The sequence below is a fragment of the Aethalodelphis obliquidens genome, unplaced genomic scaffold (assembly GCF_003676395.1).
Source record: "Aethalodelphis obliquidens isolate GAN/ISIS:26980383/991018 unplaced genomic scaffold, ASM367639v1 scaffold14, whole genome shotgun sequence".
NCBI lineage: Eukaryota > Metazoa > Chordata > Mammalia > Artiodactyla > Delphinidae > Aethalodelphis > Aethalodelphis obliquidens.
Window position 1 is genome coordinate 13,739,350 of NW_020837958.1, and position 22,767 is coordinate 13,762,116.

General features: G+C 46.7%; 1 protein-coding gene across 5 annotated transcripts in view; it reads right to left on the reverse strand.

Annotated features, from left to right (window-relative positions):
- EHF (ETS homologous factor) overlaps window positions 1-22,289 on the reverse strand; it is a 40,072-nt gene extending 17,783 nt beyond the window's left edge. Inside the window, exons 1-3 of one of the 5 annotated variants that reach the window (XM_027115035.1) lie at window positions 22,141-22,262; window positions 18,144-18,211; window positions 396-495 (exon numbers count right to left, since the gene is read on the reverse strand). In XM_027115035.1, the coding sequence (XP_026970836.1) occupies window positions 396-492 (97 nt within the window). In that variant the 5' untranslated portion in view covers window positions 493-495; window positions 18,144-18,211; window positions 22,141-22,262. Of the gene's footprint in view, window positions 1-395; window positions 496-11,709; window positions 11,734-18,143; window positions 18,212-22,140 lie in introns of those variants that run through there. The other 4 variants (XM_027115034.1, XM_027115038.1, XM_027115036.1 and 1 more) reach the window with 4 other exon arrangements.
- Window positions 22,290-22,767: the final 478 nt, after the last annotated feature.

The following is a 22,767-nucleotide window of genomic DNA, read 5'->3' on the forward strand; positions in this document are numbered from 1 at the left end:
CACACACACACACACACACACACACACACACACACACACACACACACGCACACACACAGTTTTCCATCCTATCCTATCTTGATATCCCAGCCAACACTATTAAAGTTGGCCTTCCTTTGGGGTGCCTCTTCTATCACCCTCTCTGCCAGGCTACCAACCTGGACCTTTGAATATTGGGAGAAAACCACGGAATATCTCAAATGGGCTTCTGGCTGGGGCTCTGGGGGGCCTGTGAGGACCTCCAGCATGAAGAAGAGTTTTCTCCAGTCTCCCTGGTCCCCACACCCCCCGGCTGAATAAAACCTGTATTTTTCATTAAGTTGGGAAGCGAAGCCTAATGAAAGCCGGGGAAGAACCCCCACGGGGAGTGACACTGGCCCCGCGCGGCCCCTTACCATTGCACATGGGGTAGGTGTCTGTCCAGGCCGGCTGCTGGTGGAGAAGATTGCTGCTGGGAGTGAGATTCATCACACCACTTCCTTCCAGAATCATGATCTGTAAGGGGATCAAACAGGCCGTTCAGCCAGCGCCTCTCGGACAAACGTCATTTGAGAGTATAGATCATAGAGTGAATGTAGGAAGGAAGAAATAATTTGGTCCTTCCATCCATCGCCTGCGAAGCATGTTGCCACAGCCCTTTCAGTAAAAGCAAAACTCACTGGCAATTAACAATGTCCAGGTTCGATTTTCATATGCATGAGGCAAGATTTTATAGCCACCCATTCACAAATGAATAATCTCTGATCGGAATGAAACGGGAGGAAAATGGAATACTTGCTCACTGGGCGAGTCTGGCCAGCAGCCAATTTTTTTTTTTTTTAACAAAAGTGAAAATACCAAAGAGGTTTTTATTTCAATCAACGAAAACCCAAACGGGTAGCAGAACAGACCCGGCACCTGTGCAGGAACTCTGACCTGAAATCAGACATTCACAAGTCCCGACACATCTGAGCAGCCTACACCTGGGCAGCCAGTAACTTTCCTCAGCACAAACGTCTGCCAGGGGATAGGCTCGTCTTGGAGGACCTCAGCCATATTTGACCTAGAGTTTTTCAAGTATTTGGCTCCGCGATAATATTAGAAATCAGTTGGTTTTGGGGACAAGACACTGCCCCTTCCCTTCCTTCCTGGTAAAAATTCAGCCCCACGTTCCCTCTCCTTTTAGAGACCTGGAGAATACCGCAGGCTTCGAAGCTGATCTGAAGCTGACTTTCTCAGTCTGAGGGCTCATTTTCTCAGTAAAGGACCCAGGAGAAGAGGCTTTCTTCCATGAGCCTGTTTGGGTTTTTTAAACCATGTAAAAATTTTACACTTGAGAAATATTCACCTCAGTCGTCCAGCATCTACAATCCTCCAACCCTCCAGGCAGGCGCCCTCCACCTTTCAGACTGAAAGCCCCAGAAGTGTGTTCAGTCATCCAAAGGATGAACAGCTTGTTTCCAGAGGATGACTGAGCATTACCCAGGGCCTCTAAGGGTAACCTGCTCTTCCTAAATGTTCGGGTAGGGAGAAGAGTCTAGCTTAAGAGGAGCAGATCATGGAAATGTTTCTGCCTGTATGGGGGAAATCTTGCATCTTCACGGGTCACCAACCTCCCCCAAACTGCCCAGCCAGAGTGGTTCCATCCCTCAAAACCCTTTCCTCTAATTTAGCTGGTGCTCCTCTGGTTCTATGTAGGGCTTGAGAGGGGAGAAGAGGGGTCTGGAAAAGGCATAAAAATTCATTCATGTATTCATTTATTCAACAGATATTTATCAGCCTTGCAATGGGCTGGGCACAGTTTTAGGGACCAGGGATAGAGCAGTGATTAAGAGTTGAACTAGGCTAAACAGGAACATTTATCATGATTATTAACATCATCATCCTGGTTGTTTGGCAAATAATTAGGCCTAAGTAGAAGGCAGGGGAAGGAAAGAGGGGGTGGGAATAGCGAACACTGTAACAGACCACAGGGTGCAGAGATGGCAACGCCGGATTCTACGTGGTGGTACCATAGAGACGAGTTTCGAAGTCAGAAAGAGTGGGGGTTTATCCCACGCTCTCACACTTACCTGCTAAAGTTGGTACTAAGTCGAACAAAAGTCACTAACCTCTCTGAACCCCAGTTTCCTCTTATGCAAAATACAGGTCGTCATACGTACCATGTGTATTGGTTAGAGCTTAAACGAGTTTCTGTACCTCGAGCGCTTGGCACAAAGTCGGACATGACCGCATGGTAGGCGTTATGAGGAGGAGGGTAGGTGTTATGAGGAGGTTATCTCTGGATAACCCAAACCAGAAGCAACCTTGGGCCTCAGTTTCCCCACGCAAAAATTTAAAGAAGGTAAATTGCTTCTTAAGTTCGTTTCCAGAAATCTCTTTGATTCTCACTCTCAGAGAAAACCAACCCAAGTCGAGCCTTCTCCTCCTTCACAGGAACTGCACCTTTTCCCATCGAGCTTTCTACAGCAACTGCCCTAAGCGAAGAAGCCAAATGGGGGACTCCAAGGTACAAGAAAACTTCCAGGTCCCTAGAAGGGTGGCTGGGGGAGGGAGGAGGCATGGCAACGGCTCCTGTTTGCTCAAGGCCGGGCTTGTTCCTTGCCAGCATTTGCTCAACTACAAGCAGTAGACAGGTTACTGTTTAACCCTGAAGGGGCTGCAGCTCAGAGCCCAGCCCATCTGCCCTCCAGGCTGTGGGTAAGGGTGGGGTGGGCAGCGGCGGAGGCTTCCCTGAAATTCTTTCACAAGGGTTTGCCCGCAGGGCTGTTTCAAAGTGGCCATTTCAGTGGAAGCCAGACCTGCCGGGGCCAACTAGGACCCACCTCCTCAGCCGGCTGGCCCAGACCTTCTGCTCACCACTTCCCAAAAAACTAGAAGGCAGGGTGGTGTGAGGACTGAACGCCTGGCTTTGAAGTCAGGGAGAGGTGGGCTCAGAACCTACTTCCCCTGCTCACTGTGGGTGACCTTGAGCAAGTTCAAGTCTGTCTAGCCTACATCTTTCTGATCCTCACTTTCCCGCCCTGTAAAATGGGAACAACCCAGACGCAGAGGGCTGTGGGCATCAAATGAGCTTGTGCATGCAGAGAGCCGAATGGGTACTAAGGAACAATTCAATAAATGTCACATGACCATGTGGGCCAGTTTTCCTCTTAGGACCGAATGCCCACCAGCCCCTTTCCTCCGGGCAGACATCATTTCTCAGCACGAGGCACCCAGAACTCTCAACCCACAGAGAAGCCCTGAGGACTACAAGGTCACGGCTGCCCGGTCGCCACCTGGCCCCCAGGAGGCTGCGCGCGCTCCCTGCCGGTACCCCCTTTCCAAGGGAAAGCAGCTGGCAGGGTGAGGGGCCCCTTTTTACAGGGCACAGGAAATGGTTACTGCCCATAAAAGAGTTTATGTCGCTTATTCCTTAGTGAGTCAGAGTTCACCGAGGTCACCCGGGCTTGTGAGGAAAGAAGATCAGTATTTTCAACCCAGCTTGGGGCTGCAGGGACAGCGCCCTTAGCGTGGGCACCGAAGGCCCCCCACCTCGGGGCCAGCATGGCGGAAGGCCTTTCACCAAGTCCTACCCCCTCGGAGGCCCAGCTCTTCAGGTGTAAAATGAGAACATTTGCCCCCCAGCAGCCTTATAGGACTGTTGAAAAGATCAAATGAGATAATGGATAATAAATGTGCCTTGCGAATTGTTTTTAAAAAAAAGCATTATGGGCTTCCCTGGTGGCGCAGTGGCTGAGAGTCCGCCTGCCGATGCAAGGGACACGGGTTCGTGCCCCAGTCCGGGAACATCCCACATGCCGCGGAGCGGCTGGGCCCGTGGGCTGTGGCCGCTGAGCCTGCGTGTCCGGAGCCTGTGCTCCGCAATGGGAGAGGCCACAACAGTGAGAGGCCTGCCTACCGCAAAAAAAAAAAAAAAAAAAGCATTATTATAATCAACTCACCCACACTCCCATATATGAATATAAACTTTCTATGGTACATGGTGATTACTTTATGGGGTATAAAAAGCAACCCTTTTCATTAAAAAGTAAGGGAATTATTTAATGCTGCTCTTTAAGCTTTCTACTTTACCTTCAGCATAGCTTTTATTAGTTTCTTTCAAAAGAAAAATATATCAAGTGTGGGAGGTAGAGACTTTGGAATCTCTGAGGCCCGGGTTGGAATCCAGGCTCCCCATCTTTCAGCAACGTGACCTTGAGTATGTTACCCTTTCCCAGCTCAATGTCTTCAATGATTTCAAAGGGGAAGTCGGGGAAAGTGGATGTCCTCCAAGCCTAAGGGCTGTTTGGAAGGATAAATAATATCATGGATTTAAAGGTCCCTAGTCCGATGCCAGAACACATGCCCTCATTTAAAATCAGTTTCTTTTCCTTTCTTTAAACATCAGTTCTCAGGGTGTCGCTCTAACACATTTTACTTCTTCCAAGATTGGAAGAAGTAAATTCAGAGCCTAAGTAAGAAGGTTCCACCCTTCGAGCCAAAAGCAAGCTGGGAAAAGGATCTATTTGGCCTCATCTCCAGCTCGAGGGAGAATTCTAGGGGTGAAAAGCAGTTTCTCAACCTCAGCACGACTGGCATCTTGGTCCAGGATGGTTCTTTGTTGCGGAGACGACGTGTGCATTGCAGTATATGCTTAGCTGCGTCACTGGCCACTAGATTCTAGCAGCACTCACCCACCACCCACCTGAAAAATGTCCCCGGAGCCAAATCACCCCCATGTGTGAACACCAGTCAAATGAGAGCCTGTGGAGGTGACAGCTCAGGCTTTGATCTCGCTGTGTGGTGACCTTGCACTGTTTTCTATCCTTTCTGAGCTGCTATAGCCTCTCCCAGGAAACAGCCATGGCATTAGTATCACCACGTAGGCTTGCTGGAGGACTGACTGAGATAAGGGACTGCGAGGTCCCCAGCACAGTGCCTGGTCACGCCGGGTAATTGCCTCCTAGGTAGAAATTTAAGAAAATGCACTGGGTATCAGGCCCACCTTTGTCTATTCCCGCATGGTATGTATTCTGGGAACACAGCATAAATTACTACTTGGGCTATTAAAAACTGCACACCAGAAAAAAGGTAAATCTTAACTGAAACCGAAAGAGTGAAATGCAATGTGGGTGGTGCGGCGTTTTTCCATCTGCATTCTCTTATCCCCCCTCCGTGTATACAAACCATCGGAGGGAACTTGTTGACCCCTGGGATTGTCTTGACTTCCACATTCGCCCCAGACAGCACCCTTTGCATGGCAGTTCTAGAACTGACGCTTTGGGTGACAGAAGTCCGGAGCCACGCGTGGGACCCAGTCGACTACAGTAGACGGTATCTCATGCCAGCCTTCCAGCCAGGACCCATTCCACCTTAGGCAGCAATTCCCTGGCAAACAATGAGCTACTAAGGTTTGACCAGTCGGAACCCATTTTGGCAGAGAGACGGCACCGTGCCGTGCTGGGGCGGCCACAGACACCCTTTACTCGCCTACTTTGTTAAGCGGCAGTTCGGAGTTAAACACAAATTCCCACAGAGCCCTAAGATGCTAGGGTCTCAGACCACTGCTGGGCCACCCACACATAAAGGCGATCTACCACCTCTGTACCCTCCCTGCCAGACCTTCATCAAAGGCTAAACTCCCTTCGAGCACCAGCTTGACCACCACGCACAGGGAGGACCCATGGATCGGGGTGGAGGCCATCAGAGCACTTGGCCTGACCCTGAAGTTTAAGAGTCTCACATTTTAGCTGCTGCTCGGTGGCACAGACGGGAATGCGTGAGAAAGAGTCCCACTAGCATCTGGGTTGAAAGGGCATACTCAAGGTGTGAGGACCTTCAAACCCAGCCCGATGTTGCTGCATTTCTGGAGGGCAGCTCTTACAGGGACTCAGATGGTGAGGCTTGAAGTCCTGATTCTGCCCCTTGGCAGCCTGTGTTGACCTTGGGGAAGTACCATCTTCTCTAAAGTCTCAATTTCCCACTGTGACAGAAAGTGGGGGAAATGGAGTTGATGTGCGGATTAAATGAGAATGTTTAATGTGTGAGAATGTAAAGTTCTCACACATTATCTCATACGTGGCAAGTACCCAGGAAATGTTAGCAGTTATCATGGGGTCTGCCCAGGGATCTCTCTCTAAACTGTGCTGGTTGGTTTGGGCGACATTCTTGGGGTCGGGTTAGACCCTTCAGGGGCAGGATGGTGTAATGGTGGGGAGCCCCAGGCTCTGGAGTCAGATGGCCATGGTTCAATCCCTGGCTTTGCCAGTTTACTAATGGCGCAAGCTTGGACAAGTGATTCAGCTTCTCTTGAAGGTCTCATTTTCCTCATTGATAGAATGGTATGAAAAGTGTTGATAGATGATATGAAAAGGGTTGTTGAAAGACAAAATGAGATGATACCTGTAGAGTGCTTGGAAAAGCGCTTGACACATATTAAGTACTTGGTAAATTTAAGCTGGTCTTTATAATCATTATTATCATTTCTTTATTGTGCTCTGGCTATTATTTTGTTGAGTCTCCAAGGAGGAAATTGAGGGTTTAACTCACTTCAAGCAAGGCTTCTAACTTCCACCATCTACGTAATATTCAGCAACCCCAGCTGGCTGGCACAATCTAGCCTAGGGCTGGACTCGTGCCTCCCCACTCCCCATCCTGGGCTGCTGGGCAGACGCACCATTAGGCTGAGCCGTGAGTGGCATCTCTCAGCCCCTGCTCACAGAAGCCGTGCTCCCCTGCTCTGGGCATGCATCCTGCCTTCTCCCCTTCGTCCCACCAGGCACACGCTGCCTGAGGCTGCCAGGAACGGTGGAAGGGCACCCCTCTGCAGGCCTTGGGTTACCACCCGGCATTGTGCTCTCACACAGCATGGTTGGTTGGCAGGTGCACAGGAGAGCAGCACATCCAAAGTGGGATCTCCTGGCAGAGAACGGCCAGAGGATCTCTCTATCCTACAGGGTCCCTTAGCACATGAACTGCTCATTTACTGGAAGAAGGGGGTCTGGGATTTGAGCTCATGGGAACAGAACAATGAGGGGAAGGAGGCACCTCTGGGACTTTGACAAGGGACCAGAGTCATGCACTCCAGAACCCAGGAGCCTCTGCCCAGTCTCGGGACTCCTACCAAGGCCAAGAACTGCTCCACTGGTCTCTCTTCTTAAACACACAGAGAGAACCTGCCAGCAGAGACAAACGCAGCCCAGCTTGGGCTCGCTTATCTGGAGCAACGTGTGTCTTTTGCTCTGTGGTGAGGTAACTGAGACCAAGGACAAAATGCTGTAAAAATGGAAAAGAAAAAAATAATAGTAATAATAATAGTAACTATACTATAGTAGCTAGGGTTTATTGAACATTTAAAATGTGCTGGCTCTGTGTTAATAGTTTTAAATACATTGTCTCAGTCAATATTCACAATTACTCTGTAAGGCATTATGTCATTTAACAGATGGTTTACCCGAGGCTCAGAGAGGTTGGATAACTTGTTCAAGCTCACACAGTTTTGAAAGAATTGAAGCTAGAAGAGAATTCAAACTCCAAGGGTCTAGCAACAAACCCTGGGGACTTTCATCTGGGGCCTCACACCTTTACCAGGTTTCTCCAAGATTACAAAATGCTCTGGTTCATTCAATCATGCAGTGTCCCTGATTGAAACCCTTTTCCTTTTTGCCAGAGCAACCCGAAGCCATCACTCTTCTCAATATATTCAAGAGTTCTTTTTAGAATGAAAGGGTAGAAATCTGTCTTCATTCTGTCATACCTACCATATACTCAGGTAGGAATATTTAGGGTATGAAAGCTGGGCCAATTTTACTCTTTTAGCCATTAATTACAGATTTATAGCCCTATATATTTATATACATACACATTTACATGCATATATATACATGAGTATATTTGCATACATATATAATATAAACTCTCCTTTTATGACTCAATAATGTTATTTTTATTTTATATTTTGGAAATAAACTGGTCCATAATTCTTTGTGCTTCATCTGAATTAGCTCTCAGTCCAGAAAGTAGGGTTTGCTCTTTCTGGGAGGGTAAAGATACACTGGGAGCCACCAGGACCACAGAGCAGACCACAAGCAGGGCTTTGCCTGTATTCCCTGTTCCCAGCCCCAGGGGACTGAGAGTCAAAGCCATGGTCTGCCTTCTTCCCAGCTCCTTGATACCTTCAACCACAACATCCCCAAATGGCCTCAGACCTGGCTGCCTTGTGTGGGTATTTTTACTCCTCAGGCCCGAGGAGCAATTAGACATTGTAAATCATTACTTTTGCAATGACAGTAATATCTAAACCATTCTCGGTCCTTAATCAAAGTTACCCGCAGGTGAATTCACAGCATTTGCCTGAAGGATGTTGCAACAGATTACCGACTTCCTGTTTCAATATGACTATCATTTCAAGAGAACTACTCCCAACGAGGAGAAAAGAAAATTCAAGTATATGTGAAATTTAACTGAATGTAATACAGACAATAATTTGTGTTTTCCAAATGAATTAAAATGTGAATCAAGCTTGGGGAATGTATTTGATCCTCTCGGGATTACATCACAGGTAATTTCATACCCTCATAATGTGTTTTGAAGCAGACATTTCATGTTCCCAGGGGCAACATCAGAAGCATTATTCCTGGGCTTTCAAGCGTTTTCATGAGCAATGATGCCCTATTGGGAGGCCAAGAGCTGATCCATTATAGATACACTTTACCAACTGTGAACCATTTGGAAATATACGCATGAGGCAGATCTTTATCAGTCTCGGTGCCGGATGCAGACAAGATGCAGATACTGACAGTGGACAGGCACCAGAGTTGATCAGAAAACAAGATTACCTTTCATGACCCCAGGAGCCTTTATCCATCTCGTTCAGATATGACAAACTAAGAAAAATAGGGCAAGCTTTGAAGCATAAAAGGTCACAGTCTTTTGAGACCTCAAGGGAAACTAGGGTTTTCTCCTCTTCAAAACGCACACCAGGTTTTGCACGTATTTCGTGGGCCCCAGGCCCTCTAGAGACCGTCCACTGACCCTGGCAGATCTATGGACACCGTGGATCTTTAAAAAAAAAAAAAAAACAACTCTCTTGCTCTCATGTTGGATTGAAATGTAAAGAAAACTTTGCAGTGGAGTTAGGGACGGGAGACAAGTCTACTCCGACTTCTGAGAGAAGGCCTGAGAGATTCTATTCTTGTTCTTACTTGACATGGGTGTTGCCTAGTTTTCCTATGGTGACACCAGGAGGGGCCCCACTGTCCCTCTCCGTCGGCACCTAAAGTAGGGATCGTGCTGCATCCAGGAGGGTCATTAAGGACCTCTGTTTGGCAATGCAGTGAAGAATTCACCATCCTCCCCACCACCCTGAACCTCAGGATCTCTCTCCCCACTAATCCTCGATCTCTATTCTAAAACCAAATAATCACAAAGTAAAGATCATATAGAAAAAACAAAAACATCCAAAAACAAACAAACAAAAAACCAGGCCTACTTTTACAACCCTAGGTCTCCGTAGGTCTTTGGAAAGGTACAGGGATGGGGCCTAGAGGATTACACTTCTGGTCCTTCTTCTCCTACTCGGCTGATGAGGCCACACACGTGTTTCTCAAAGGTTGGTCTATAGGCCACCTGTATCATCATCACCGGAGGAGAAGTTAAATTTGAAGTTTCCTGAGGAATCTACATTTTTGAGACCCTCCCTTCACGAATCCTTAAGCGCTCTCACAGCTGAGAGCTTCTGGCCAAAGATTCATCTACTTGCCTTCTCTCGATTTCCCACAACAAGATGACAAACTCCAGCAGATATCAGCCCTAAAAGAAACATCCATAAACACCAGGAAAGCTTTGTAAAGTCAGAGACAATACATTCAATCCGAAGAACTCAAGCTCCAGTTCATCTGCGGAGATTCTATCACTGTGTTATTTGCAAACTTGAAATAAAGCTGTCCCTAATGTCCAGTACCACCAAATGGTTCAATGCAACAGTGCTCAACGAACTTACACGTATGAGTCCCTGAAGGCCAAACAAACAAAGCCAGCATTTGCAGAGGATTTAGGTAATGATAATTTCCATCAAGGGAATCTCATGGCTGGCTGAGTCACCCCTTATCCCAACCCCCACCCCCACCCCACCTCAGCTCTTCCAAAGTTTACTTAACCACTTTGGATTTCAGACCTCATACCGAAGAAAATTAGTATCTTAGCCTTCGGCAGAGAGAAACAATCAAGGAATGTTTGTCCCACAGGTATAAATATTTATCCCCTCCAATTAATATATATTTCTTGACTGTCTACTAGATGCTAGGCACCGTGCTGGGAGCTGGGGGCACAACAGTGAACAAAACACAGAAGCTGCCCTGCTCAATTGGACTATCCAGAGAGGACACCACTTCTGAAAACCACAGTAGCTCTTTCCAAAATCGTCTGACCTCATTCGCCATCTCCTGCTGGGGTTACCATGGAACCAGAGGAGACAGAGCCTGGCAACCTGCTCTGGCATTTGGAAATCACCAAGCTTGGAAAGAACTTCAACTCCATTTAAAAACAGGACTGATGGGCTTCCCTGGTGGCGCAGTGGTTGGGAGTCCGCCTGCTGATGCAGGGGACGCGGGTTCGTGCCCCGGTCCGGGAAGATCCCACATGCCGCAGAGCGGCTGCTCCCGTGAGCCATGGCCACTGAGCCTGCGCGTCCGGAGCCTGTGCTCCGCAACGGGAGAGGCCACAACAGTGAGAAGCCCGCGTACTGCAAAAATAAATAAATAAATAAATAAATACTAAAAAATAAAAACAGGACTGATTCTCCTCTCTCCAACAACCCCAAGCCCTCACCTTCACAGGAAACCCTCACCAAGACCTGGCGTTGGCAGCCATGAGTTTCACACGAAGCAGCTTCAGCCAAAACCAATCTCCACTCAGGGCAGAATAAAGCGGTTGGTTGTCTGGACGGCTGAATGTCTCTCCCCGAGACAATGGCGTGTTTATGTGTCGGAGGGTTGGGGGCAGGTTAACATAAAACCCACCGTAAACAGAGCTGTTCATTCCGTTGCTGGCAGGGGCTTCTGTTATCTTCTGAATACCTCCCAGAGGGTATGAGCCCTACCTTTGCATTTGAGTTGGCAGCAGAGTTATTTTTTTGCACCTGTTGCTCTGCTCCAATAACAACGCAGTTAAGCATTGATTTGTTGGAAAATAAACAGAAAAAAGCAAAGAAAGGCATCTGCCCAAACAGCCTGAGCTGGTTTGACAGAGCGTTCATGCCAATTTGTTTTTCCTATAAAAATCAAAGAAAAACCTACACTTTCACTTTGGATGCTATCCTCCCACTCCCTCAGAAGAAAAGGTGGTATCGAAGAGGCCAGCCAGAGCTGGCAGGGCCAAGGAGCCAGAAGACACTGTACTTTTCCATCGGCTGGCTCTGTGAGGGCGCTGAGGGGTGTCCAAGATCTGCAGAATGCCATGGCCAGCCTCCAGCCAGCCCAGGTTAAGATCCGGAGTCAGATTAACAAGGGCGGAGAAGGGGCTGCTGGGGTATGATCAAAACCCACACCACACTCTTCCAAATGGTTGACTTCTGAAAGTCAATATGGTTCAAGTAGTAGGTGTGGCCTATGGGTACCTCCCCAAGCAGAGACTCAGCCTGCTTCTCCCAAAGACTTCTTCATCCAGCCCTGGGCGGCAAGCAAAGTTCGAAAACTCCAGGTCCCTGAACCATAGCTTTCCCAGTGGGGAAGGGAGGTTAGCCATACCTACCTCCAAGGCAAGATGTATGGACTCACTCACGTCCCGCCAAGCGACTTGATGTGTCACGTCCCCAGTGGAAAGGACCTAAGATGTTCACAGTGTGATGCCTGCATTAATTCAAGCATCGTCGTGCTCTCATTTCTCAACAGTTTGTCAATATCCCATGAGGAGCTCAAGCCAAAAAGGGCCACAAAGAGCTAAACAAATCACTCAGATGGAGATCATGACAATACTAATTAAGCGGTGGCATCATCACCCACCCTTTAACGCACAGTGGCAGAAGAAGCCTCTTAATATCTCTTTTTAAGCCTTGAGCAGAAAGCCTAGGACGTGGGCCAGGCTCACTGTTCCCCGAGATGACCACTTCCCCTCAGCTTTCTCTCGGCTGTTGGGCCTTCATTATCACCAGACTACTGGCTTAATGGGGGAGTCACAGCAGTGGGGGAAGGCCTCGGAAACGCCGCTTCTCGAGGAGTGTTACGAACAAGGTGTTCCGACAGAAGAGGGATATGCCTGGCTGAGCATTCCCAAGCATTCTTGTCATGAGCAGGGCAGGGAGTGGAGCGCCTTGGAACCAAACTGGGCAGCCAGAAAAATAAAAGATTTAACAACACCCTCAGTTGACTGAAAAATAAATAAGACCAAGGACGCAAGAATGCGGGAAGGGTGGAGGGAGGTAAGAGGTGGGAACCGCAGCCAGGCAGGGGTTGGGATGGACTGGGACAATGGATTTGACCATGTTGAGATTCAAGTGTCTTCCCAGAGAAAGACTAAGATGACCCAGCCAAGGAAAGATCAACAGCCACCAATTTAGAATCTCACAGACTGAATAATTGCAAAACAACAGACAAAATTATGACGAGGATGATAGTTTATATTTATTGAGTGTTAACGATGTGCCAGGAATTGAGCTAGGCTTTACAGGAACTTCCTCACTCGATCCTTGCAATAGCCTCAAATGTTGGTACTAATATTAGCCCCACTTTACAGGTAAGGAGGCACAGAGAAGTTAGGCAACTTACCGGAAGACACAGAGCTAGTAAATGGACTGGATATATTATAATAAATGTATTGGAGTGTGGCAGGAAAGTGCAGTACAACTCTTGTAGCTTTGAAAATGGATCCTTGTATTTCCAAAGACGAGGAAGATGTCTCTGTAGGATCGCTTACTTTTATTTTTGAAGTTGAGATCCTTTAAGTACAAATCCTTTAATTTTTTCCCTAAATGTGAACAAGAGGCATACTAAGCATCCTTGTGCCCTAATATGAAAGTTCTCTCAGTGTCCATCAGTGTGGATGCTACAGAAGCACCAGTTCACCACCACGCAAATCCATTTGTCAAAACTTCAGCCTGGCTTCCTGTTGAAAGGCCCAGACTGACTCAGGAGTTGGGCTTGGCTGCTTGAAGCCACCTCAGACTTATTAGCCATGATAAAAGAGCAATAATAATAACAAGGAAACAAACTGTTGAAAAATTAAGGGAAATTTATGCCTCCTTTGGAAAAGCATCTGATGACTGAGCTGTCACTCAGAGGCCCTGATATCAGACCTGCTGTGTTGTGGACGTCACACCCACAAGGGGAGGACTGTGAATGTGTCACTCTGAGAGCCTGCATTCCATCACTCAGAGAAGAACTCTAGGGAAGTCCACCCCATCCTCCAACAGGCGCATGACCCTGCAGCAGTTTGTAAAAACGTAGCCATAAAACACAGACAGAACTTCATTAGACTCGTTCCAGTATCATCTTTGCAACTTAAGAAACAAATAATATCTGAATTTTCTCACGAATTCGAGGATCTCCTCTTTAGAAGTAGTAGGGTTTTCTCTTCATACAGGCAATCATTAAATGACAATAGACAAGAAAGCCGTGTTCCTTTTTAGTGCCATCCTACAAGAACAATAGACTCTCAGCAACCCAAGTCTCATTTTTCCTTCCAAAACACACTTTGCTCCGCGTCTCCTATCTCACTGGCCTGTGGATTAAGCCCTCTGGAAAATAACAAATGAAAATACTCCTCAACAAGGCAAGCAACTGCCTATCAGAAATGTTTCCTAAGGAATCCAATCCCTTCCAGCCAATTATTCATCCCTCCCATTGCTTCAGTGGACACCTTTGACACTCAAACAAAATGACCCAACTCAAAACACCCAAGGTCAGCTAGATGATCACGATGAGAATGAGTAGGGCCTCTCCCAGCAACTTCCCGGCTTGCTGGCTTCCCAGCATCAGGAGCTGTCACAAGTTTGAATAATTTCATCACATCCAGAGGGAGGCCCAGCTACATAATTTGCAGGGCTTGGTGCAAGGGAAAATTTGGAACCCCTTGTTCCAAATGTATTAAGAATTTCAAGACAGCCACAACAGAGCATTAAACTAAGCACAGGTGCTTCCTAAGTGTTGGACCCTGTGTGACTGCATTTGCTCTATCCCACTGACACCGGCCCTGTCCCCGGGGTCAGTCCCAACTTTTGCCTTCACCTGAACCCTTGCTCTATCATCATGGAAGGCAGGGGGAGTCTTTGCTGTCTAAAGCTTTTCTGTCTAAAGCTCCTAAAGTAGTTAGGAGAATTAAATGAAATACGACATTGAACATGTCTGTAACAGCACCTGGCTTACAGCAGGCACTCAACAAATGTTAGCTAGTATTATTATTGTTGTTGTTATTATTATTATTTTCATTATGCCAAGGTCCCTCGACAGCTCCAAAGCTACCCATAGGCAAGAATGATGGGTGGGAAGAAAACACAGCCCATTTCGATAGAGACCATCTATTAGCTACTGCTGTTCAGAAGTCATTTCATTAGCTCTGTGCGAGAGAGTGCTATAAATTAGGCATTCTTAGCCTTCTCTTTATACCATGGACCCATTTTACGCAGTCTGCTGAGGCTTATAGACCCCTTCTCAAAAAAATGCTTTTAAAATGACAAAGTAAAATAATAAGGTTAGAAAGGAAGTTTATCTTGAAATACAATTATCAAAATACTTTAAAAATAAATGTGTGATATCATAATAACATGGGCTTCTTTATTAGTACATTAACCAAGAATATCTAGTGCAGGTCCAATAACTTCTGTAATATCAAAGAAGTGATGAATAGTGATATTTTGAGACGTCTGTAACGAGTATAACATGATATGAAAGTATCTGCAAGTTCTCTTGGTGCCAATCAGTTACAGCTATTGCTACTGGGGAGTTTTGCTTACATTCATATTGAAATTGGATTGAATTCACACTGAATGTTGAATTTTACTTAGATTACTGAAAATAAACATGTAATTTTTTTCCCACATCCAAGTTCACAAACCCTCTGACTTCTCCCCATGGACACTAAGACATCTTTGGATCCCAGGTTAGGAACCCTTGCCGGTTTACAGCAAGGACTGCTTGTTCAATTCAAATAGCCTCTTGAGACCACTTCCACATGGCCAGAAGCCTCAGCTGAACAATTTACAGGAGGCAGACCCTATAGTGCCTTGGCAAATAAGTAGGAATTTTTTTTTTTTTTTTCGGTACGCGGGCCTCCCACTGTTGTGGCCTCTCCCATTGCGGAGCACAGGTTTCGGACGTGCAGGCTCAGCGGCCATGGCTCACAGGCCCAGCCGCTCCGCGGCATGTGGGATCTTCCCGGACCGGGGCACGAACCTGTGTCCCCTACATCGGCAGGCGGACTCTCAACCACTGCGCCACCAGGGAAGCCCAGGAATTTTTTTAAAGCCTCTAGAATACCCAGAGTAAGTAATGCCTTAGCTGCAGTGGCCAGTAGGTATCTGGAGGCACTCAAGAATTTAAGGATGGGCTTCCGTTGTGGCACAGTGGTTGAGAGTCTGCCTGCTGATGCAGGGGACACGGCTTCGTGCCCCGGTCTGGGAAGATCCCACATGCCGCAGAGCGGCTGGGCCTGTGAGCCATGGCCGCTGAGCCTGCGCGTCCGGAGCCTGTGCTCCGCAACAGGAGAGGCCACAGCAGTGAGAGGCCCGCGTACCGCAAAAAAAAAAAAAAAAAAAAAAAAAAAAGAATTTAAGGGTTGAGCAACATATATAAAGTTGCGGTTAACCATGTGAACTGCTGGGAGGGAGATCAGTTTCTCCTGGAGGCCCCTACATGCCAGGCATCAAGACAGGATAAAAACGTGCTATGTACCTACTCCAGGTCTTCCTTGGAACTGCCATGGGTGGTGGTTTGCAGCCAGTTCAACCCAAGGCTCCATTTGGAGTTCTCGGCTTCACATGGCTCATCCCATCTCCCTGCTGCCCACCTTCCCCACTGAAAACCCCATTGCAGTTCTTTCCCAAGGTCACAGTGCAGAACCAACATCGATCACTTTGAAAAACAAAATTCCAGAATTATTATCAGCCACTCCTACTCAATAGCGCCTCACTGAAAACACCCATGTTGAGCACTGACCCTCCAATTCCGTTCCACAAATTACTAATTGTTTCCTCACAAGCATTTGTCCAGGTGCTTTCAGAATCTTTGTCTAATTTAATCCTTACAACAGCCTGTGCAGATATTATTAACCCTATTTTCCAGATGAGGAATATATATTCTTGAGCTTACATAATTCACCCAAAGTCACTCAGCTACTCAGTGGCAGAGTCGAAGGTGAACCCAGGTATCCTGACTCTAACCTCCATGTTCTTTGTACCACATTCCAGCTGCTTCCAGGCAACAAAAACTCATAGCCCCCTGCTCCTTCAGATACATAAGCAGCCAAAGTCTACTCTTCACCAACGCTCCTCAGTCCACAGCCTCTGGCCAATGGAGTTAAGACAAGTGAAAGGTAAGTTAGGTGCTCTCTGTTTTTCTCAGTGGACGTAATTGAGACAGAGGCTGAATTTGGGCCAAATCTAAAGTTCTTTGCAGGGGCTTCCCTGGTGGTGCAGTGGTTGAGAATCCACCTGCCAATGAAGGGGACACGGGTTCGATCCCTGGTCCGGGGAGATCCCACATGCCGCGGAGCAACTAAGCCCATGCACCACAACTACTGAGCCCGTGTGCCACAACTACTGAGCCTGTGCTCTAGAGCTCATGCTCCACAACTACTGAGCGCATGTGCCACAACTAGTGAAGCCAGTGCGCCCACAGCCCATGCTCCACAACGAGAGAAGCCACCGCCATGAGAAGCCCGTGCACTGCCACAAAGAGAAACTAGGGCTTTCTCTAGTTTCTTGCCGCAACTAGAGAAAGCCCGCATGCAGCAATGAAGACCCAACACAGCCAAAAATAAATAAATAAAATAAATAAATTTATTTTAAAAAATAATAAACTAAAGTCTGTTGCAAAGAAAACATCTTATCAGTAGTCACCCTGGAGACAAGGCTGAAATAATCTTCACCTTTCAGACCCCACTTACTTCATCCAATAGGATATATCATTAGCCCTACTGAGGGAATTTTTTAAAGGTTCCCAAGAGGGACTCCCCCCCAAAAAATCTCTATGAGACAGTCATATGCTCCAAGCTCCACTGTCATACACAAAAGTAGAAGACCTTCTTCATATTCCAAAAAAGACTCAATAGACTTTTGGAAGAAGTCTGCATCAGGCAAAGAAAGGGCTGGCAGGCAGACTAAAATTTCTCAGATCCACAATTGGACCCATAAAGATTTAGCCCCCGAGATTGTTTATGTGGTGTCTATAATATAGAGTGAGGGGGATGTGACAGAATAGGAAATTTTGAATTCAACACAATTACAACCACATCAAAGAAATTGTACATCTAGAGAAGGTCCTACGAAAGTAAAAATAGTTACTTTAATAGTGGGGTTCAAGAGGTGGTCTAATAGTCCAATAATCAAAATATTATAGGAAGCATTTTGGCTCCTTTTGATTTGGGGCTTGGTTTCCATCAGAAAGCAGGTTTGGAATGCACCTCTGCTGGCCACATTTTAAATAAATAGGCAGATACCCTTAATAACAACGAAGATGCTCCTGAGAAAGGACAGGAAGGAGGCTCTAAGGGCCGGGGTGTGGGGGAAGATTGGAAGAGAAGAGATAATGTGAATCCAATGAACCAGAACAAGGGGCTCAGCCCCATAAAACAAACCGAAGACAGAGTGTGCTTAGGTGCTAGTGAAATCCATTTTCAAAGAAGTGTTTTACAAGGTATCTCTTTTAAAACAAGGCCAATTAAAACCCTGGTAGCCTCTTTAAATGGGCCATCCTGCTCGACCCTCTTGCAAGCTTTGTTTGCTCCAGATTCGCGCCAAGGGCCTCTGGGAAGACCAGGCTCTCCAGGTGGGCTGCCCAGTGGCTTGGCCAGCCACGTTCCCCTTCTGATGACCCCCCGGGTCTTCCTCTCGGAGAAGTGAGTCCATGTCCATCCAATCTACCCAATAATTCATGGACAGTCAGATGAACTGAGCAGCCTCCACGGGGTCCTGAGCATTCACTTTTCAGTCGGCTGCTTTCGTGTTTTACAGAAGACAGCATTGGAGTGCCTACCCGTGGACACCAGTGGCTCCCGGGGGTCACAAAGCAGTCAGCTGCATCCACTTCTACACTGGCACCAACTTCAGATAAATGAGGCAATTGATAAGATGGGATGTTGTCATGGGAACAGCTCAAGCACCCCTAGTAAAGGTATCTAGTCTTTAGTACCTCCACCAGGTACATCCCTTGGCCAAAATTCTGAAGACCCCAAGGAAGCCACTTAAGGGCTCCTACTGGTCTTCTTTCCTGTCTCATCCTTAGGATGGCATTCCCACCCCATTCTCAGCTTTCACAGACTCGAGCTAAACCTGCCGACCTCTAGGCATAGCTAGTTTCCCTGGGTCATCAGATTCCGAGGGCCGAAGTGGACCTTACGGATGATCGGGTTCAAACTCCTTTGTCCAAATGAGGAAACAAAAGCCCAGAGAGGTGGAGTGTACTGCTCTGGGAGCACAGCTTTGCTGGGACTACAAAACCAGGTCTCCTGACTGCCAGTCGCCTGACTGTCCTGCACCCTGCCTTGCCCACACCATGCTCCAATCACTCAAAAACGTGAGTCTGGAATTCTTCAAGGAAGATTCTTAAAGAAATATCTTTTTTTTCCCCTCTGAAGTCCAATAAGTTTTTTATCAAATAACTCTGAGGGATCCATGGAAATTTCTACTCCAGCACATCTCAGCTTCCCGACATCAAAACCACTCAGCTTGAACATATGTCCCATCCTAACATTAGCTGCTGTGGGAAGCCATCCTCCCCCACTGCACTCTTTGTTTCCTGCACAACTTAATAGTCTGGGCTTTAAAACCCTGTCCGATTTAAATAAACGTAATAGTCACATATGTCTAATAGGAGCACAATTGCAGCTCCTCAAAACGAATCCGATGATTTAAAATCCTATTATGAAAAATTAGATAAGAAAATATTAACTAAAGTTTATTATCTTCCCTGTCTCTTCAGTTATTCAGCAATAGATTTAAGAGAACTCCAGCACCATACGGCTGCCTCCCTGCCTCTGTCTTCAGGTGACAACCCCCAGTTCAGACAGAGCCGGTGTGGCTCACCCAGGCTGACAGCCCTGCAGGGTCAGTTACCCAGTAACAAAGCCAGGATTAGAAGCGTGGTCTCAAACACCAAGGCTACATGGAGCCCAATCCTCCCGACTGGCCCCTCCCACAACAGGAATGATTGTCACTTAAATTCTACCGGAGAGGGACCCTAACGAGAGAACTAGGCTGAAACGGCAGAAAAAGGTATCACCGAAAATCAGCTTCCGACTTTATATTTGATTCCTTAAAACCGTGGCGTTGCTTCTCAAGTGTGTTAGCAATTTCTACCACGGCGTTCTTGGTATCCACCCTACCCCATCTCCCAGAGGTCTTTGAAAATCCCATCTGTTCAAAAGGACTTAAGGAGGACTCCAACTGGAGGAAAGGGGGGAAGGACTGAATCACTTTTTAACGATTTGTATAAACCTCTATGGCTGGGTTTGATGCTTTAACATTAAACAGGGTTCCTACACTGAGTTTTCAAAAAGCAAAGAACACAGCCCAGTGCTAACTCTAATTTGGAGGCGGAGGTATAGGTGGGGATGAGGAAAAGTAAAACGTTACAAGATTCCAGAAAGCTAAATTCTACTTCCTGGAAATGAACTTTGACCCAAAGCACTCACTTTCCGGCCTAGGACCTGACTTGAGCTCCTTCCAGTTTCCAATTAGCTAACTGAGTGCAGTTGAGTAAATATTTTAACCTCTCACTTTCCGTTTTGTCTCAGCCTTTGAAGTTGTCAAAAAGGTAATGAAAGAAGATCTGCATAAAGTTGGTAAATTAATGGGAGCATAAAGGTGGAATCATGAGTGTGAATGTAGGGCTTCTCAGAGGTCCAGAGAGGCCCAAGGCATTTCCATTTGGGGGAGCTCACAGTATGTTTAAAAAATGGGGAAAAAAATCAAAAGGGGGTTGTTTGAATTTAACAAATAGATGCTTTTTAACACAAAAGAACAAATATAATTGAATTTGAGATCTTTCATACATGTGAGGCCTGGATCAAAGGCATCACCCTACCCACAACCACCCTAAAAAGGTCTCGACTAACGCCGCCATCTTGAACAGTAACACAAGAGAACTTACAGCACGGTTGTTCCCTCAAAGTTACTTTCTTCTGCAATGCCTCTGGGGCTTCCCTGGTGGCGCAGTGGTTGAGAGTCCCCCTGCCGATGCTAGGACACACGGGTTCATGCCCCGGTCCGGGAAGACCCCACATGCCGCGGAGCGGCTGGGCCCGTGAGCCATGGCCGCTGCGCCTGCGCCTCCGGAGGCTGTGCTCCGCAACGGGAGGGGCCACAACAGTGAGAGGCCCGCGTACCGCAAAATAAATAAATAAGTAAATAAATAAAATGCCTCTGTAAAATGGTTTGGAAACATGGAGGATTATCTCCATTATATTTATTATTTTTTCAAGTGTGATCACACACTTCCAAATGACCCTCATTCCATGTTCCCACTGTTTTTTAAAGTCTATCCATATAAGCCATGAGTGATGGTGTGGGAATAATGTGATCCTACCCGACTTCAGATTATACGATGGAATTGATGAGTTATTTCATAGTCTCAGAATTCTAGGTCTCAAAAAGAGGATAAATGCAGCCTTCTGCCAACTCCCAATGCAGCTATTAAAGTCATTCTTTTCCTTTTTAAGAATGAAAGATTATTCACTGTTATAGAGCTCCATAAAGTCATTCTTAAAATCTCTTAACAGCCTTTCCTGGTAGCATCTCTTACGCCTGAAGTTCTACCCAATAACACAACTTCATCTCTCCTGTTGGAAATCAACTCTTCCCTTGACCTCAGTGGAATTAGCGCATGGCCACTCTTGCTCCCCAACTCTGCTTTTATGCAGTGAAAGGCTCTATCTAAACATATCCTCGCAGCCATGCCTATAGAACCAACTCCTGAATTAGACCTTCCACTGAAAAGTTCTCAAGTCCAAACGCTCACTCACTTTATGCCTGTTACTAAGGTCAGTGCAGATAACCAGCAAGACACCTGTGAACTTAGACTCACAGAAGCTTATGCTTCATCATAACAAGACACATGCACCCACAATCCTAGGAGTATCCTAAATCTTGGCAAAGACGGATGCTGAGAATGTCAATTTCCTGACTCGGCGTTGTCATTTACCAGCAAGAAGATTAACTCCCCACTGTTTCCAGTTCTATCCACACGTAGGCCAGTTCTTCTCCATCGTGTCCAAACAAAATCAAAAGAACCCCTGTCTTAGAGGGCATTTGGGGCTGCTGACTCACATCTGGCTGTCTGGTCATAGTATCCCATCATGGAACAAACAAAGGGTTAGTTTGTCCCCACGTGAAATGACAAAACTCTTTGCCAAAATTGTTTTTGTTTTTTTGTTTTCTGGACAGAGATGTGCAGCTCTCCCCAGTACCCTTCCCTACCTGGGCTGCCTGACCATTTTTTCCAATGTGGGTGCATACACACACCCTTGCCTGTTTCCAGCCATTTTCAAACACCAGAATATACTGAAGATAATCTGCCTTTCTCTACAACTAATGTAATGAGTCAGAAAAACTACCAACAGAAGACATCTCTAGAAAGTGAGAACATGTGCCCTGAGCCCCAGTAGCTATTCAGCCAACCAGTTCTTCACTGAGAAGAACCTATCCCCAGCTTTCAGAATTTCAGAATTCAATCCAGGGAAATGGCTTTGTCACAGAAAGAGAGGGAAACCAGGCGGCTTTTAAATTCACAGTGATCAAAGACCAGACTCCATGCAGGGAGTTCACAGATAACAGCCAAAGTCACCCTGCTGCCCTCCAAAATAAAATCCTAAGACAACCCAGTGAGGAAAGCACAGCTGAGGTGAGCTTCGCTTCCTGCCAGCTGCCTCCGGGAATCTGGTTTATTTTCACCTGTCTGATTGAAGGCAGGTTTCTCTTTTCACTCAGGTGTTTGAATTCCAGATTCAAAAGAAGGTTTAAAAGTAAGGACTTACCTCATTTACCTAAAGATTCTGGGTGGGAAATCCAATAGCTGTAGGGGATGGAGGGAAGGTAGCAAGCAGCCCTCACGCCAGCTCCTACAGGGAACCAGGAGTGTTATCACGTCTGAGCTCTCATCAGAGTGAAGATCAATGCACATGACAATAATTTTAAATCATTTTGTAGGATGTTAAGCAATAAGCCACCAACCGGGAATTCCCTAAGTCACTTCCCCCTCTTCTGATTGGCTGCTGGGCCCTTTAAAAAAATAAAATAAAGGATTACAAACATTTGCTCATTTGCATTTGGCCAACTCACACGTTAGTGTTCAAACAAAACAGGTCTAACCAGGTTATGCCTGTGTCTCGAGAACAGAGACAACCTGTTAATGGATGAGGAATTGATTTGGTGGTGACTGTTCTTTCTAACTTAGAGGCTGTTTCAGATGAAAAGCACCAGGCTTGCTCCCCAAAGATACCAGCAGGAATGGAGAATGTGAGAGCAAAGTGAGCAGCAGCTCAAATCTGGAGGAGATGATGGTACAGGGGATTCGGGGGCGCTCTTAAACCTCTGTCTCATGTACTAATTTGTATTCAGTCCACTCTGCTTTGACATCAAGATCTTTGCCCTGGCCACACAGG